The sequence below is a fragment of the Rhincodon typus genome, chromosome 9, assembly GCF_021869965.1.
Source record: "Rhincodon typus isolate 14 chromosome 9, sRhiTyp1.1, whole genome shotgun sequence".
Classification (NCBI taxonomy): domain Eukaryota; kingdom Metazoa; phylum Chordata; class Chondrichthyes; order Orectolobiformes; family Rhincodontidae; genus Rhincodon; species Rhincodon typus.
In genome coordinates, this window is record NC_063340.1 from 13,227,991 (window position 1) to 13,244,103 (window position 16,113).

Here is a 16,113-nt window from a genome sequence, read left to right on the forward strand (position 1 = left end):
AACAGAACATTTTGAAAACTTGCTCAAGATATCTAAAAGTTTAATTAGAATCAGCAGAGGACTTCGAACCTGAAGCTCACACAGCTGATTCCCTAATGATTTGTTTTATCCACCGTAGAAAATTGACAAGTAATTTGATTTTATGTGGCCATGAACTAAAACTATCCAAACATTTTAACAAGATCAAATTTCCAAAAAAATGTTCATCATACAGAGTTTTTTTTTTAAAAAAAACTTATTAGCATATCACCCTGCAACTGCCTCAGGCAAAAAAAATCATGATTTAGCTAGTGCAGAAGCAGAAAAGTGTGAAATAAGCAAAACAGCAAAGAGCAATGGAGGAAGAGAAAAAGAAAAAAATCAGAACAGAAAGTAAAGGGGAACAGAGACAGATTAGAAAGGGAAAGATTCAAACAGGTGATAAATAGATCAACATCAAACAGAATAAAACAATTAAACTGGGAAAAGAAATTTCAAATAAAAGTGCTGGAAGGAACTGGATCTCAAATTTATGCTGCTCTCTGTAACAAAGATAGAAAAGAAAATGGTAAAAACCACATAAACATGCATGTACATGTGCACAAAGGTATGCCTTGAAATATTGAACTGTGCTAAGAACTGAATATTCTGCTTACTAAAGCAACACTGAAGCCAACTGCGTCACACTTCGCACTGCTTCAATTGAAAATCAACAAATTTAGCTGAAACTGGAACCAAATCTAAGATCATCCCCTTACACCTCAACTGATGGATAAATTCACACAGAACTCTCAGAAAATAGTACACCCAAGTTGTGCAGTTGGAAGGTGCACTGAGTCAATACGGTATGGAGCTGGACAAATGCAGGAGGTCAGGCAACATCAGAGTAGCAGGGGAGTTGATGTTTCGGGTCAGGACACTTCATCAGCTGCATTGATATTGGTGCATGAAAACTTGGGAACAGGAATATGGTAATCATGCTGCTGGGAAGCTTAAAGGAAAGCGTTGGTCTAATGGTATTATCATTAGATTATTAATCCAAAAACTCAACTAAGATTCTGGGAACCTGGGTTTGAATCCCATCGAACTTGAATTCATTAATACAAAAATCTGGAATTAAGAATCTACTGACCATTGTTGATTGTTGGAAAAACCCATCTGGTTCATTAATGCTTTTCAGGGAAGGAAATTTGCCATCATCACCTTGTCTGGCCTACATGTGACACCAGACCAATAACAATGTGGTTGACTCTTAACTGCACTCTGAAATGGCCTAGCAAGCCACTCTGTTGTATCAATTGCTATGAGAAAGAAAAGAAACCGAATGGAACACCTGGCATTAATCGAGACACCAGAATAGACAACGGAAAACCCTGCAAAAATCTCTGACCAACATCTGGAGGCTAGTACCAAAATTGGGAGAGCTGTCTTACAGACAAGTTAAGCAACAGGCTGACATAGTCAGTCATTCTTAAGGAATCATACCTTACAGACAATGTTCCAGATACCACCATCAGCATCCCTGGATTTGGCCGGTCCCACAGGAAGGTCAGACTGAGCAGAGGTGGTGGCACAGTGGTGGTGTACAGTCGGGAGGGAGTTACGCTCAGAGTCCTCAACATTGACTCAGATAGCATGAAGTCTCACGGCTTCAGGTTAAACACGGGCAAGGAAACCTCCTGCTGATTACCACAAACCATTCTCCCTTGGCTGATGAATCAGTACTCCTCCATGTTGAACAACACTTGGAGGAAGCACTGAGGGTGGCAATGGCACAAAATGTATTCTGGGTGGGGGATTTCAACGTTCACCACCAGCGGTGGCTTGGCAAACACTACCAATCGAACTGGTTGGGTCTTAAAGGGTATAGCTGTGAGACTAGGTCTGTGGCAGGTAGACAGGGAACCAACAATAGGGAAAAGCATACTTGACAAAACTGTACTTGAATAATATATAATCAAATGAAGCTTAAATCATTATTCCTGGATAACTATATCCCTTACCTGCAAGAGTAGTAGCTTTGTAGTAGCTATGCCAGGTGTATACTGTATTTGCATCAGTAGCATCAGTAGTTACTGCACCAACTTCTGAATCTTCGTCAAATATTTTCCACTGAGCTAATGATAACTCTGTTTCGTTGAAACCATTAAAATCATTGGACACTTCACTGCTGATACTCTCACCTAATGGTTAGAAGAACAGGTTTCACCTATGAATAACGTCGATATTCTGTCTCGTCAGACAAAATCTGATTAACCTTTTAAAATCAAGATCATTTTGGATACATTCAATGCTTCACATTATAAGATTATTTTCTTATTAAAACACTTCAACCTGCAATTGGATTTCCGAGAATTTAATTAATCTTGGTAATGTTCATACTGTTTCATTAGTGAAATATTAAGTATTACAAAATAGAGAAAATAAAATCACAAGACAACTAGATCATTCTATACACCTAGAAATGCAACAAATAAAAAGGAATTTGAAAAAAATCCCTTGCCATCCAGTGGTTACGTTAATGCCCAACACCTTAGCATTTGTCATCCACTGTTGAACTGTAATAAATTAGGTGCTAGGGACCATTTTATGTGGGTATTTGTGTGATCTTTTTCTAATTCCTCCTTTGTAGGTGTCTAGCTATTTGAGAGATTTTTATTGCAGAATCTATTTGTTTTTATAGCAAATGTATTTGGCAATATTACCAGATAACAAAGTAACTCTATTCTCCTACATGTTGAATAGATTTTTAGTTTGCACTGTAGGGAAAAATAGGAGGAGTGCACTAAATCCCAAAGTGGTCCATAATTCTCGTAAAAGCAGCAAGTAAAAATGATAAATATAGAAATTGGCTGCGAGGGGAGACATAGATAATTCAGCATTGTGAATAGCTTAAGCGCAATAATTATTAAAAGCCATACTGAAGCCCCACATATATTTACACGACACAGATCTGAAAGTCCAGAAGATGAATCAGCTACAAGACTACCTAAGTAAGCCAAAACAGTCACATCAAAACAACTTGGTATTATGGTCCACTTGTTTGAGATCTTGCCATTATTCCAAAATAAAACCTTAAGAAAAATGCTGCTTTTCTTTTCCTCAAACAATCCAAGATTTTGTTTTAAAGCTGCTGGTCAAACAAACTCTCTCAAAAGTTGACAGAGCAGGGATTCCTCATTTAAAACACAAAGCCACATAGCAAAAAAGCAATTGCTTCAAAGTTCAATAGTTGAACTTCAGTCAAAGATCAGTTAATCCACAGACACCTTCATCCCAGATATAGCAAAAGGATGTAATTTTAAGTCCTTAGATAGGTCTGAATGTGGGAAACATAAATAGCTGTTGCAGCATGTTTAAATGAAATTATTCTCCTCTACATGGAGAAAATCTTCTTCAATCAAATCATAACAAAATACTTCTAAATTAAAGTATCAGAGAGCTCAGCACTCACTTTTATTTCTCAATCTGCTTCTTACTTGAGATGACTGAAGTGTTTCTGCCTTACTTTCTGGGTCATCAGGGCTACTGCTCCTACGTATCAAGATCTGCAACAAAAATGCAAGCGAAATATTTACGTTGTTCTAGATTACTGTGAGTAAGGCATTTCCACCAACTAATTTTGCTTCTTGCGCACAGCAAATTATGATGAACAAAATTCACAAAATTAAGTTTCTGCACAAAGATAGATGTTTAAATATCAACACAAAAAATTAAAGTTTAAGCTATTAATGATAGTTTGTTAAGAAGGTTGCAATTCTTTTATATAAAATTCTTTAGGAAAATATAAATTGTCTTGCCTTACCACAACAGTGAAATATTAATCAATGCATTAATCGTTATATACCTGCCCTGTAGTGAGGCTACTAACCTTGGAGATGTAGGCAGACAAGCTCAGGGCCATTAATGGATAGAGGGTTCTGACATGGTAGCTAGCTGTGTTCTAGGTAAATGAAAGCTTATCTGCCTCAACTTCCACAGGGTTGAGAATTGCAGGCAGAGTGGAAGTGGAGGATGGCACTTTTGGAGTGTCCTGAGGGGAATTCTGGGCATTTATATGGGTTGCTTCTCCAACTGGGTACCATCCTGTCTCCTTGTGAAGGAGTCATTTGGAGTGAAGTCAAGATCCCTTATTTCCATCATCTTGCCACTGGTACAGAGCACCAATGGCTAAAGCAGTGGAGTGCAGATCTAGTGTACTGGATCTGGCTGACACTGACACACACAAAATCATGGGACAGATGGCATCAGTGGACTCTTCCAACCACTGATTCAGCTTCCCCAAGCCTCCAAAAAACTGCCTGTTTCTATGCCCGTTTGCACATTGTTATTAATGGTCAAGTCCATGGGTCTTTTCTTGCCTAGGGCTGAGCAGGTGCCAGGTCCCTGGCAGTTATCAGAGTTTATTCCTTAAACAGCTGCAGATATGTCAAGTGATGTACTCACTAGAATAGGCTGCCGACTTTAATCTAACTTAAACACATACAGATGTCATTGTCTGAGCTGATGGTTGCTTCTGAGGGTTCTGTGACTCCTTCCTCAGAGATGGAGGAGATGCTGCTCTTAGGGACTCTGCTTCCTGAAATAATTTGCTGCTCTTCATTGCTTTGGGAACTGTGGACAAGTTCTGGAAAATATCTAGAAAATGTTCTTCACCCAGGCTTGGTTTCCAATTCTGAACTTGTATTAACATCAAGATCACATGCATCCTCTGGATTACTTTGGCTGTACAGTAAAGTTCCACTTTGTGTCTCTAGCCTGCTGTTCTTTTCCAATATTTAATGTAACTGGTCAGTTTACTGCTCTTTGCTTCTCATTGCTGTGACTGAAGGATTTCAATTTCTTGCTGAGCCTGCTGTTTGGACAATGGTTATACTGATGTGTAAGATTGTTCCTTACCAGAAAATTATTTGCCTGGGCCAAAAATCAAACTTCTGCTGCTTCTGGAGTTGGAGGAGCCCAGCAGCTCAGTCATCTTTCTGATTCTGTACATTTCCTGTATCCTCATTCCCATGAGGACACCTCCACAGCAGCAGGGCATCCTGTGCTCAACCCTCAAGTCATGCCTCCATGGCACCCACTACACCAGTTTTCAGACTCGGGGAGCGATTTGTTGATCAGCCATTCTGATTTCACCCTACCAATATCATCACCGACTCTAATTGGTTAAGATATTGCCATAGAGAAGAAAGCAACAGGGAATCGGAGGCCCCCCCAGGCTCCTGGGTGATTCACAAAAGGCTTGAACACATTTCTTTGTTTGCAGAGAATTGGCTCAGATATATAAATTTATATCACTTCAAACAGCATACTTCAGCTGTTCACAATAGACAAAGCGTACAAGTTCCCCTTTACTTTCTCCATGGCAATGGGTTAGCCAACGGGAATTCATGTGCCAACCAAACATCATTTTTTCGATTGTTGTGATCACTACAAGTTTGGCTAACGTTTGTCCTGACAAGTTTAACAAAAAGCTCTGCCAACACACCAAAATAAAGTTAAGGGAAGATCAATCTTAAATAATGAACAAAGAGACAAGTTTTTCAGAAGTTAACTTTTTTGTGTGTCGACTTACAACTGGAGCCTCAGTTTCTTTGCCTTCACATTTTCTGTTTTCAACAGTAGCACTCTTTGGATCAGAATTACTGAAGCTAGCTGAGTGTTCCCTCCTTTGTCCTGTAATAAACATACAATGTATTTCATGCTTAGACAAATTGCTGCGTGCTTCATGCACATGCAACCCCCTGTGTGAATAAGTTACCCCTCAGGTCCTTTTCAAAATCTTTCCCCTCTCACCTTAAATCTATGCCCTCCAGTTTTGGACACTCCACCCTACGAAAAAGACCTTGGCTATTCATCCTATCTGTGCCCCTCATGATTTTATAAACGTCTATAAGGTCACCCCTCAGCCTCCAACACTCCAGGGAAAAAAGCCCCAGCATATACAGCTTTTCCCTTTAGCTCAAACCCTCTAGACCCGGCAACATCCTTATAAATCTTTTCTGCACCCTCTCAAGTTTAACAACATCCTTCATGAAGTGGTGGAGGCAGGTACAATTATAACATTTAAAAGGCACCTGGATGGGTATATGAATAGGAATGATTTAGAGGGATATGGTTGAAATGCTGGTAAATGGAACGATATGTGTTTCTGTCCTTATCGATAAAGGGGGTCTTTAGGTTTACTGGTTTAATACTTCTGCTCAATATACAATACCAGCTTTTTAATAAAATCTTAGACAGCATGCCATTATCTCACATGCAAAAGTTTGCAACATTAAAATATAAAAAACGCACAAGTGAAATAGTCACATGGCTTGAACATATTTCTTGGTTTTCAGACAATAGGCTCTGACATATAAACATTTCTCGAAAGTTGGTGAGAAAACAGTGGAGTAAGCTATATTTGTTTTTGAAATAGCTTGTATGTTATTCAACCATCTTCAATTGTTTGAAATCCTGCGCACATAGGCCAAAATGTACATTCAAAAGAAAGCAGCACCTTTCTAGATTTTCCACCAAATGGGTTCTGAGGAAAATGAAGCCAAGGAGGTAAATGACTTCGTACTGGAGATCGATATTTCCATCCCTTGCAAACGGCAGATGATTCCCTGCATTTCCACAAATGACCCAAGTTCATAAAGCCCGTTGCCAGGAAATTGATGCAAATTTAATTTCCTTGTGCAGCACATTACCCCACCCCTTGGTAAATCCAATCTAAGGATGAGTAGTTTTTTCAGTCTTGAGCTAGGAATGTTTTTCTTCCAACGCACGCAAGGGCTGTGACCACTTAATCCAATCACATCCTTTTTACTTTTAGCATCACTTTTAATTTATAGTGACATTCAGAAATCCTACAATGAAAAGTTACTTTCCCCCACAAAAGAAAATCTTAAATGATGGTGCTAAAATGTTGTAATATTTCTTCATAATACCTTGAATCAGATCTGAATGGAGCCGTTCAGCAATGTCAGAAGTACTGCTGCTATGGGTGAGCTTTTGTTCTTGATCTAATGTTGAACTACACATCAATTCTTCTGAATCTGGTGTAGTTTCAGGTTGTTGAAACTCTTCATCTTCTATATGCAAATAATAAAATAAAGTGAGCGAAAGTGAAGCTTTTTATCTTTTAAAGATGCTCTTCACAAAAACATTTTGATTTGATACAAAATCTTAGCACCCACAAAGCAAGATAATTTCTCATTTCCTTTTTAAACTCTAGACATTTTTGAGGCCACGTCTACTCAAATTCAGTGACCAACCTTGTTAAAAGCCAATCAGCGCATATCATTGCACCAAATATAGTGTCTCAATTCCTTGCATGACAGGGAATTTGTAATGCAATGCAACGAAATATAAAAATTGGATTATATCATGCAAATGCAGATCCTCTGAAGTGGAAGTGAATCCGAATACCATTTTCTTTCAGCTTTCAATCCAAACCAAAACTTCAAGCCAAACTTCCTTGCTTTGAAAAATAAGCACCCATGCACAATTTTAACCCCATTGCAACAATATGCAACCAACATGATGATGCTTTTTAAAAACAGCAGGAACACTTTCAGGTGAACTGGGTTTTTAAAAAATGCAGTTTTCTTTTACCAGATTAATGAGATAAAACTAAGCAAATTCAGAAAAAAATGCGATCCCAAACACCAGTCTAAAATAAACTTCGCATTAGTGGGTAACTATATGAAAGAAACAACTATATCATCACACTGTAATTATGTGAGAACAATTATTTAAGGTTTCTTTTTATTTTTGTATAATGCACACCTGAAGATTCAGTCCATTTCCCAAGGTAATGCCCACTAAACGCAAAACAATGAACTATTTTTGTAAAAGTTTTGCATATACCTTAGGTATGGACTACATTTATTTTAAAAGTGCATTTTATGTGCAAAACATTTACCCTAGAGAAGTTATTAAAAACATACCAACAAGACATATAGACTGAGTATTTTTGAATCACTGGTATTTATATTAACAGTTTTCTAATAAGATTAGCTATGTTTAGACTTTAAGCAATGACAAATACAACAGGACCTCTGACTAAAAATTAAAAAATGAAGAACTTTTAAAAATAAAAATTGAATATTACTAAGATTGAATAACCCATTACAGAAATATAACTGAGCTTAATACAAATTAACATTGAAAAGCTCATAAATCAGTTAACAGCTAAGGATTTCCGATCACTATGACAAAAACAAATGGGCCAGTAGCAATTACTGATATGCAATAACTATCTACAGAAGAAAGCCAATTTGTCCAGAAGCAAGATTTTCTTACAAAAAAAAAAAAAAAAAAAAAAAAAATAAAATAAAATAAAACTTGAAACTGAACATCTAATCTGTAGATGGTGCTTGGGTCTCAATTAGTACAGTAGACTTTTAAGTATCAAACAGGAACCAATTTCATTGCTGCTGCTAAATTCATCGCTCCTGTTAGTTTAAGACTCTGAAAAAGTGTACAACTAAAATAAATAGCTCAAAACAGAACAGCAAATTTTAGCATGGACAACACAAATCTACAGATTTATTACAAACTGTTTTGCCCTCAGGAAATAGAGGTAATGCACTTTTTTCCTGTGTATTTGCATTCCAATATCCTTTCAACAGTTTATTATAAAGATCATCAAAATGTCACTAAAGATATTAGTCATTAATGTTGACCCAAGAGCAGTAAAACGAGATTAAAAAATTACAAATAGGGTATTAACCAAAAATACATTACACACATTTCAGTGACCGTTCAAATTCATCAATACAGAATACCGTAAATGCTAGGTGGAAAGAAACTAAGAATAGAGTGGAGAGATTAAGAGATAGTATGAAGAAATACAGCTTTGAGTACAATACCTGACAGTTTCTGAGAAGAGGCATGAGTGATACCAGGTAAGAGAGAGCTCACAGTGTGAAGCAGCAGAGGCACACTTTTAGTGCTTGGCAAAGCCTCATAAAGATGGACACAGTTGCTGATAGATTGGCTTCGCTTAGCTTCCAAAGAAATAAAGCAAGCAAATTACAAATTGATAAATATATGCATACGTTATAAATATTTTTATAAAAGCTATAGATGTCACTACTTTGTCCTGTCACTGTACAGCTTTATCTCCCTATTGATTGTACATTAGTCATTTTAAAAATCATACGAATTGAAAACCTATAACACATGCTGGTGGCACAAGGTCAGATACCATATTTCTTATAATGCAGAAAATCTTCTCTTCTGGTTTGGTCCCAGGAAGATACACAAAGAGTGCATTTGCAGGTTTGTGCAATTTAACACACTGAGGCATGTAAGCAGAAGGATCAAATACAAAATCTTGTGTTTATACAGTGACATTAAATAAACATCCCAAATTGTTTTACAACTGTGATCAAATAAAAATCTGATACAAGGCATTTGTATGCTTGCCCTTATTTGGTCAATGCATTGAGTATAGGAGTTGGAATGTCATGTTGTGGCTGTACAGGACTTTGGTTAGGCCACTATTGGAATACTGCCTGCAATCCTGGTCTTCCTACTATAGGAAGAATGGTGTGATACTTGAAAGGGTTCAGAAAAGATTTACAAGGATGTTGCCAAGATTAGAGGGTTTGAGCTATACAGGGAGGCTGAACAGACTGGGGCTATTTCCCCTGGAGCATCAGAGGCCGAGGGATGACCTTATAGAGGCTTGTAAAATCATGAGGAGCACTGATAGGGGTAAAAAGAAAGTCTTTTCCTTGGGGTGGGGGAGTCCAAAACTAGAGGGCATAGGTTTAAAGTGAGAAGGGAAAGATTTAAAAGGGACCCAAGGGGAAACTTTTTCTTGCAGAGGGTGGTACGTGCACAGAACGAGCTGCCAGAGGAAGTGGTGTAGGCTGGTATAATTACAACATTTAAAAGAATCTGGATGGGTATGTGAATAGTAAGGGTTTAGAGGAATTTGGGCCAAATGCCGGCAAATAGGATTAGATTGGATTAGGATACCTAGTCGGCATGGACGAGTTGGACCGAAGGGTCTGTTTTTGTGCTGTATATCTCTATGACTGTATGACTTTAAGTCACATGATGAGATTAGAGAAAATGGCTAAGAAAAGATTGGTTTAGGCAGCATATTAAGAAGAAGAGGAGGAGGAGGAAAGGCAGAGATTTAAGGAGGAAATTGTAGACCTTAAGACCACGGCAGCTGAAGCCACACGTGGCAGGAAATGGGTAAGCAGAATTTGATGGATTTTAAGACAATGACCACCAGAGTTTTGAATGGCTTCAAGTTTGGAAAGTGTAAAATCAGTAAAGATGTCCAGGAATGCCTTCACATCATCAAGTCCAGAGGTAACAAAAGCATGGGTGCAGTTTTCAGCAGCACATAAGCTAAGGAAAGGGCAGAGATAGAATTAGGTGCTCAGTGGTGGTGAAGATATGTTGTAGGAAGCTCATCTAAGACGATGGTGTCAAAAGTAAGGTTGATTGCTTGAGACACTGTGTTACCACATTGCCCAGCCATCAGGCTTATTGTTTAATGCTGTCTGTCGAAAAGAAAACTAACCCAATCTCTTAAACGAAACCATAAATTTCTAACAGTCATGGCCACGGATCATGACTCCAGATCAGAAAGGCCAAGACTTTTCTCACTAGAACATAGGAGGTTGAGAGGCAACCTGGTAGAAGTTTATAAAATAATGAGAGGTAAACAGAGTTAATGGCTGTTTCTTTCCCTAGGATGGGGAATTTCAAGACTCAGGGGCACATTTTGAAGGCGAGAGGAGAGAGATTTAAAAAAAGACCTGAGGGGCAATTTTTTTTTTAAAACACAGAGGGTGATTTGCATGTCGAATGAACTTCCTGGGTCTAATTACAATGTTTAAAAGACATTTGGATAAGTACACAAATAGGAAAGGTTTGGTCAGACATGGACAAGTAGCAGGCAGGTGGGACTAGTTTAGTTTGGGATTATGTTCAACATGGATTGGTTGGACCGAATGGGCGTTTTTCCATGTTGTATGATTCTATGACTCTAGGAGACATGGAAGAAATGTGCCATTGAGCTTTCTCCACAACTCAATAAGATCATGGTTAATCCAATAATCCTCAACTCCTGCCCTTCCTCATAATCCTCGATTCCCTTACTTATTAAACATCTGTCTACCTAATCCTGGATTACTGTCTACAACCTAGCCCAAACAGCCCTCTGTTGGTAAAGAATTCCACAGATTTACTACCTTGAGTTTAGAAAATTCTCTTATCTCCGTCTTAAATGGGCAACCCTTACTTTGAGATTATGACCTCTGGTCATATATTCTTCCACAACAGGAAACTACATCCGAAGGTATACCCTGTCAAGCCCAAGGATCTTATTTATTTCAAAAATGTAATTTGCATTCTTCTAAACTCTAATGAGAAGTAGCTCAACATCACCTCATGAAATACTAGGATCAACCAAGTGAGTGTTCCTTGGACTACCTTCAATGCCAGCACATCTTTTCCTTGATATGGGAACCAAAATGGCATTCTAAGTGTGCCTCATTTTACTCCATTCCCTTTGAAAGAAAAGACAACATTCCATTTGTCTTCTCTACTACTTAGTGAATGTGATATTAGCTTTCGAGATTTATGCACAAGGACCCCCTCATCCATCTGTGCTGCAGCTTCCTAGTCTTTCTCCATTTAAGTAATATTCAGCTCCTCTACTGTTCCTGCCAAAGTGCATTAGTTCACATTTTCCCACATTATGTTCCAAATGTTTGGTCACTCAACTAACCTACAAGGAAGCTGCATAGAGAGAAGTACAAACTTTGCCCCTTTGAGCAGCTCAGACTGTGAACACAATGGAAGAAATGACTACAGTCTGGGCAAGAGACATATTTACGTTTCCCCTTTCAAGAATACACAGGGACAAAGATTAAACAAGAGTTTTAACCCTGGCCTATGCATGCTAGTAGGCGCTAATGAGCACACCAACAGGCCAAGATGTCTGCCCATGTGCATGTTAGTCCACTGGGTTGAATGTGTGCATGCTTCTGCATTGAGGTGCTTGTGTGCTAGCCTAGGTTTCATCGCTGGAGTGTTGAGTCTCAGTCAAAAAAACCCTTCAGCAAATCATCCCTGTAATACAGGAAAATCATACCGACTGCTAAAAGTCAGTTTCGAAGGAAAAAGGACACAAGAATTTCATGTAACTCACAAAGCCAAAAATATTGAAATCAAGGTGTTCAACACTCGAAGTTCCACTCTCACATTCACTCATGACAGAGACTTATCTGTGTATCTTCCAACTTTTATTTTTTTTAAATTAATTTCTCATCTGTGAGCAAATAAGGACCTCAGTTCACTAGCACACACTTCAGCATATAACCCCCTAACCACACACACGAGCACCTCAGCCCGCAAATGCTCACAGACAGGGTTAAAACACTTAACCCTCATCTCTGGGTATTCTTGAAAGGGGAAAACACAAACTTCTCTCTTGCCTACAGTGTATGTGTGTTGTGTTATTATTTCTTCTCACATTTAATATCTAAAAGAGAAATTTTGTTAACTTAAGAGAGCCTTGTTAAATTGGCTGCTTTTAAACAGATTCACTTAGGTTTTGAGAAAGGTATTCACAAGGGAAGGGGATATTTTTTACATTAACCTTGTTACAACAAACTGAAGTGATGGAGGATTGCAGGTGAATAAAGAAGGGGAATTTTCTTTAACCTCAACAAGACACTAATAATTTTTGGTATCCTATCTGGAACGTAATAATTTGGGGAATCTCACAGAGGAACTGGTTATAACACAGCCAAGAAGATCAGCTCAACATTGCACATCCAATAATTATTCTTCATCTTTTGCCAAACTAACCTTCAAGTTTACATTTCACTATTTATTACAATATAACCATATAAAAGTCATAAATATCAAGAGATCAGAAATGACCAGAATATTTATCCAAAATATCAAAGTGAAATGTTAGGCTTCTTTCTCTCCTTAGTTTTTCATAGAATTCAGGCATCAATGTTAAGCCCAGCATTGGTTACACGTACTTAACTGCCCTTAAAACAAGTGACCATTTTTGACAGCATTTAAGAATCAACCACATTGTTAGCCTTGGTTAAGCAAATTGTGGAAAGTTAAAAAATAATCCTGGTACATTATAAATAAGTGGTGTTATAATAATATGCAAATGCAAAAAAAAATCCAAATTTCTTTTACATGGGAAATGAAAAACCCTGAACACTCTGATATGTATGTCGTGGCATCTATTCAAATAAATTTGTTACACTGAATGCCACAATAACCTGAACACAATCTACACATTGGTTACACCTCAAAATACCTGGCTAGCAAAATTACTTTCACTTTATAAGATATTACAACTATATTTTGGTAAAATATTAAAAGCCAGCTATTCTCCTAACGAAAAGCACTATACTGTACTGAAGGTGTGAAAAGATTAAAAATCTCAAAAGTTGGAAAGATTGTTTTTAGTTAATTATTCATAACTAGTTAAATTCAGAGGAATGTGACAAGTTTAAATGTCCTTTATATAACTTCTGTAATGAAACGTTAGAAATTTTAGCCAGCAATTGTACTTTTTGCACTTTCTTCATGTTTTCAATGATATGGACAAAGCAAATTATAGTTGCTATTTGAACTGTGCCAGAACGAATGAAAACACACACACACAGCAAAACATATTACTGATTTTCACTACATCGGAAATCCAATTAGACAAGCTATTCATCATAAAGGAACGTGGATGAAGCAAAAGTCCATTTTCTCTCTCAAGACACAGATGCAGCATATCTGAAAAGGCATTCATTATTAGAGATGTCCATCTGGCAAAACTGTATGCCTTTTGACAAATAATTGCATCAAATCACAGTAATAAAGATATCAACACAAAGAACCTGGTTAAAAAGAAGTTTGCAGTTGGTCGTTATTTATTAGAAAGAAAAGGACTCATACAGTTTTACAAATTTGGTCTTAATTGCAGAAAATGCTAAAGAAATGCAAAAATTATCTAGTGTGAATGCTGAAGGGATCATGAAAACCAAACATGCTAATCACACCAATTTGTTAGCTATCAATGAGAATAGATTTGTTTGCCAATAGCTTTGTAGTCCTGGGTAAGCCAGCAATTGCACCTGAGAAAGTGAATATGTACCATCTGTTTGCCTTTTATCTCTAGACTTCATTCTTTAAAAGGATTTTTTTTTAAAAAAATCCACTGTTTCAAGTTCTACAGTTAATAATAAAAAGATCTCTATGGCCAACAGGGTACACATTTCTCTGTACATTCATACAGCAAACAAAGAGGGGACTTCTATGGATAATTCTTTGTAGAAGAAATAATGGCACATCACAGTAGAATGAAAAGAACTTTATGGTCTGTCCACTCTCTTGCAACTGACATCATTTCAAAACTCACAAAACCTATGCTAACCAAGTCTGGGTATACTGTGTGCTTCCACACAGTCTTTTCAGGTCTGCAATTTAGCAATAATATCCAACTGGACACCAAAAGCTGGGCTTCTCAACAGAAATAGAGAATAAGCCAAACAGCACTTAAGTATACGTACTAGCATAAGCTATATAACATTATATTATGGCAATTAAGGGAGGATTATAGAAGTCTTTGAGAATGTATTAAGCTTCAACCTTCTACCTTGTACGTACATATTTTATTTAATGTATTTCAAAAGTATCAATTTATGGTTTGTATGGATCAGGTTATTTATCTATATAACTGGAATTGATTCTTCAAATTAATTCCATCCAGTACAATTAAAAATAGAACTCTAATTATCGCTCTTCTTAGCACTTTCAACAGTAAACTACAAAGTAAACATAAAGCAAGAATTTCAGCACTATTTCCACATTTTATTAACTTCTTGTAGTACAAGGGCTTACTGCCTACTGGTCTGCAATTTAAAAATGCAGTTTTGACCATATATTTATCTACATTTCTGATTAAAATTGTTAAGTGAACCACCACTAACAACAAGAAATTGAACTTGTACAATAACACAAGATGCATACATAATTAAAGGGAACTACTACTAACATTTACAGTTTAAGAATGAAATGTAAAGATCAGAAAGCAACTTAGAGAAAATTAGAAGGTATAGAAGTGTTCTGTAATATGGTGTGGTGCATACAAGAGGTAGCTGTTAGAATGAACAGAACTAGGATGCAGCCCTGTCATACTTATTTTGCATGAGAAAATAAACTTTGAGGATATGCCTCGTTGGGTGAAGTTGGAATGAAGCTAGAAGATTGCTGTTTCATGAATATAGACTAAATAAATGAGGTAGCAGGAGACAGGAAAGCAGCAGGAAAATGAAGAGATACAAGCTCAGGACAGTGAACAATATTACAGTCACAGTCTTATGATCTTAGAGAAGCTGGTCAAAAGCCAAGGATAGGAAACTATATTATGTAGCTGCAAAGTAATAATGAATTAAAATAACCTTGGAGTAAGAGGCAAGACGACACATCTAAATGTAATTTATAAAGTCAGAGGAGTTAAGTAAAAGCTCTTGAAAGAAAGAGGTGATGACAATGGTTTTGAGGGTACTGGGAGTGAAGCATTCTACAGAGGTTGACAATGTGAACAAGAATTGATCAATTATGGAGAGTTCAGAAATAATGAACTAGGTTAGAAGGCAATAAAGGGACAAAGTGGTGGTTTTATGGAGGAAGAGCAAATTGGCTATGGTAGAAGCAGTTGAGGAGATCAAGTAGAAGCCAGGAAAGCGAGTAGAGAAAGGGCCAGTTATGGGTCTTGAAAACATTTTAAAATTTTGAAAAAATTCTGAAAACAAATCAAGTATTCAATATCCAGAACTGGAGTTCATGATAGATTAATTTAGCTCAAAAAATTAAGTGACCTTATAAGAGCAGGCAGAAAAGTACAAACTGTAGAAATACTTTGCCTTGATCAAAACTTTATGCATTTTATGACCAAATTAGGCCTTCAGTGAGCTTACCTGTTGCTTTCTGACGAACAATATTTCTGGCCTTTTCAACTCCAGGGGCACCAGAAGTAGTTGCACTTCTAAATCGCATATGCTCTTGTGTGCCATCAGCTTGGTTCCTCCAACTCAGAGAAAAGGACCTGCCTACACCAGTTACTTTACTAAGATCTTGATGTACACC

General features: G+C 37.3%; 1 protein-coding gene across 1 annotated transcript in view; it reads right to left on the reverse strand.

Annotated features, from left to right (window-relative positions):
• Positions 1–16,107, reverse strand: part of LOC125483979 (ral GTPase-activating protein subunit alpha-2-like) — a 42,492-nt gene extending 26,385 nt beyond the window's left edge. Inside the window, exons 1-5 of the mRNA XM_048600909.1 lie at positions 15,945–16,107; positions 6,915–7,058; positions 5,555–5,655; positions 3,434–3,527; positions 1,983–2,162 (exon numbers count right to left, since the gene is read on the reverse strand). Of these exons, the coding sequence (XP_048456866.1) occupies positions 1,983–2,162; positions 3,434–3,527; positions 5,555–5,655; positions 6,915–7,058; positions 15,945–16,023 (598 nt within the window). The 5' untranslated portion in view covers positions 16,024–16,107. The remainder of the gene's footprint in view (positions 1–1,982; positions 2,163–3,433; positions 3,528–5,554; positions 5,656–6,914; positions 7,059–15,944) is intronic.
• Between the last annotated feature and the right edge of the window lie 6 nt (positions 16,108–16,113).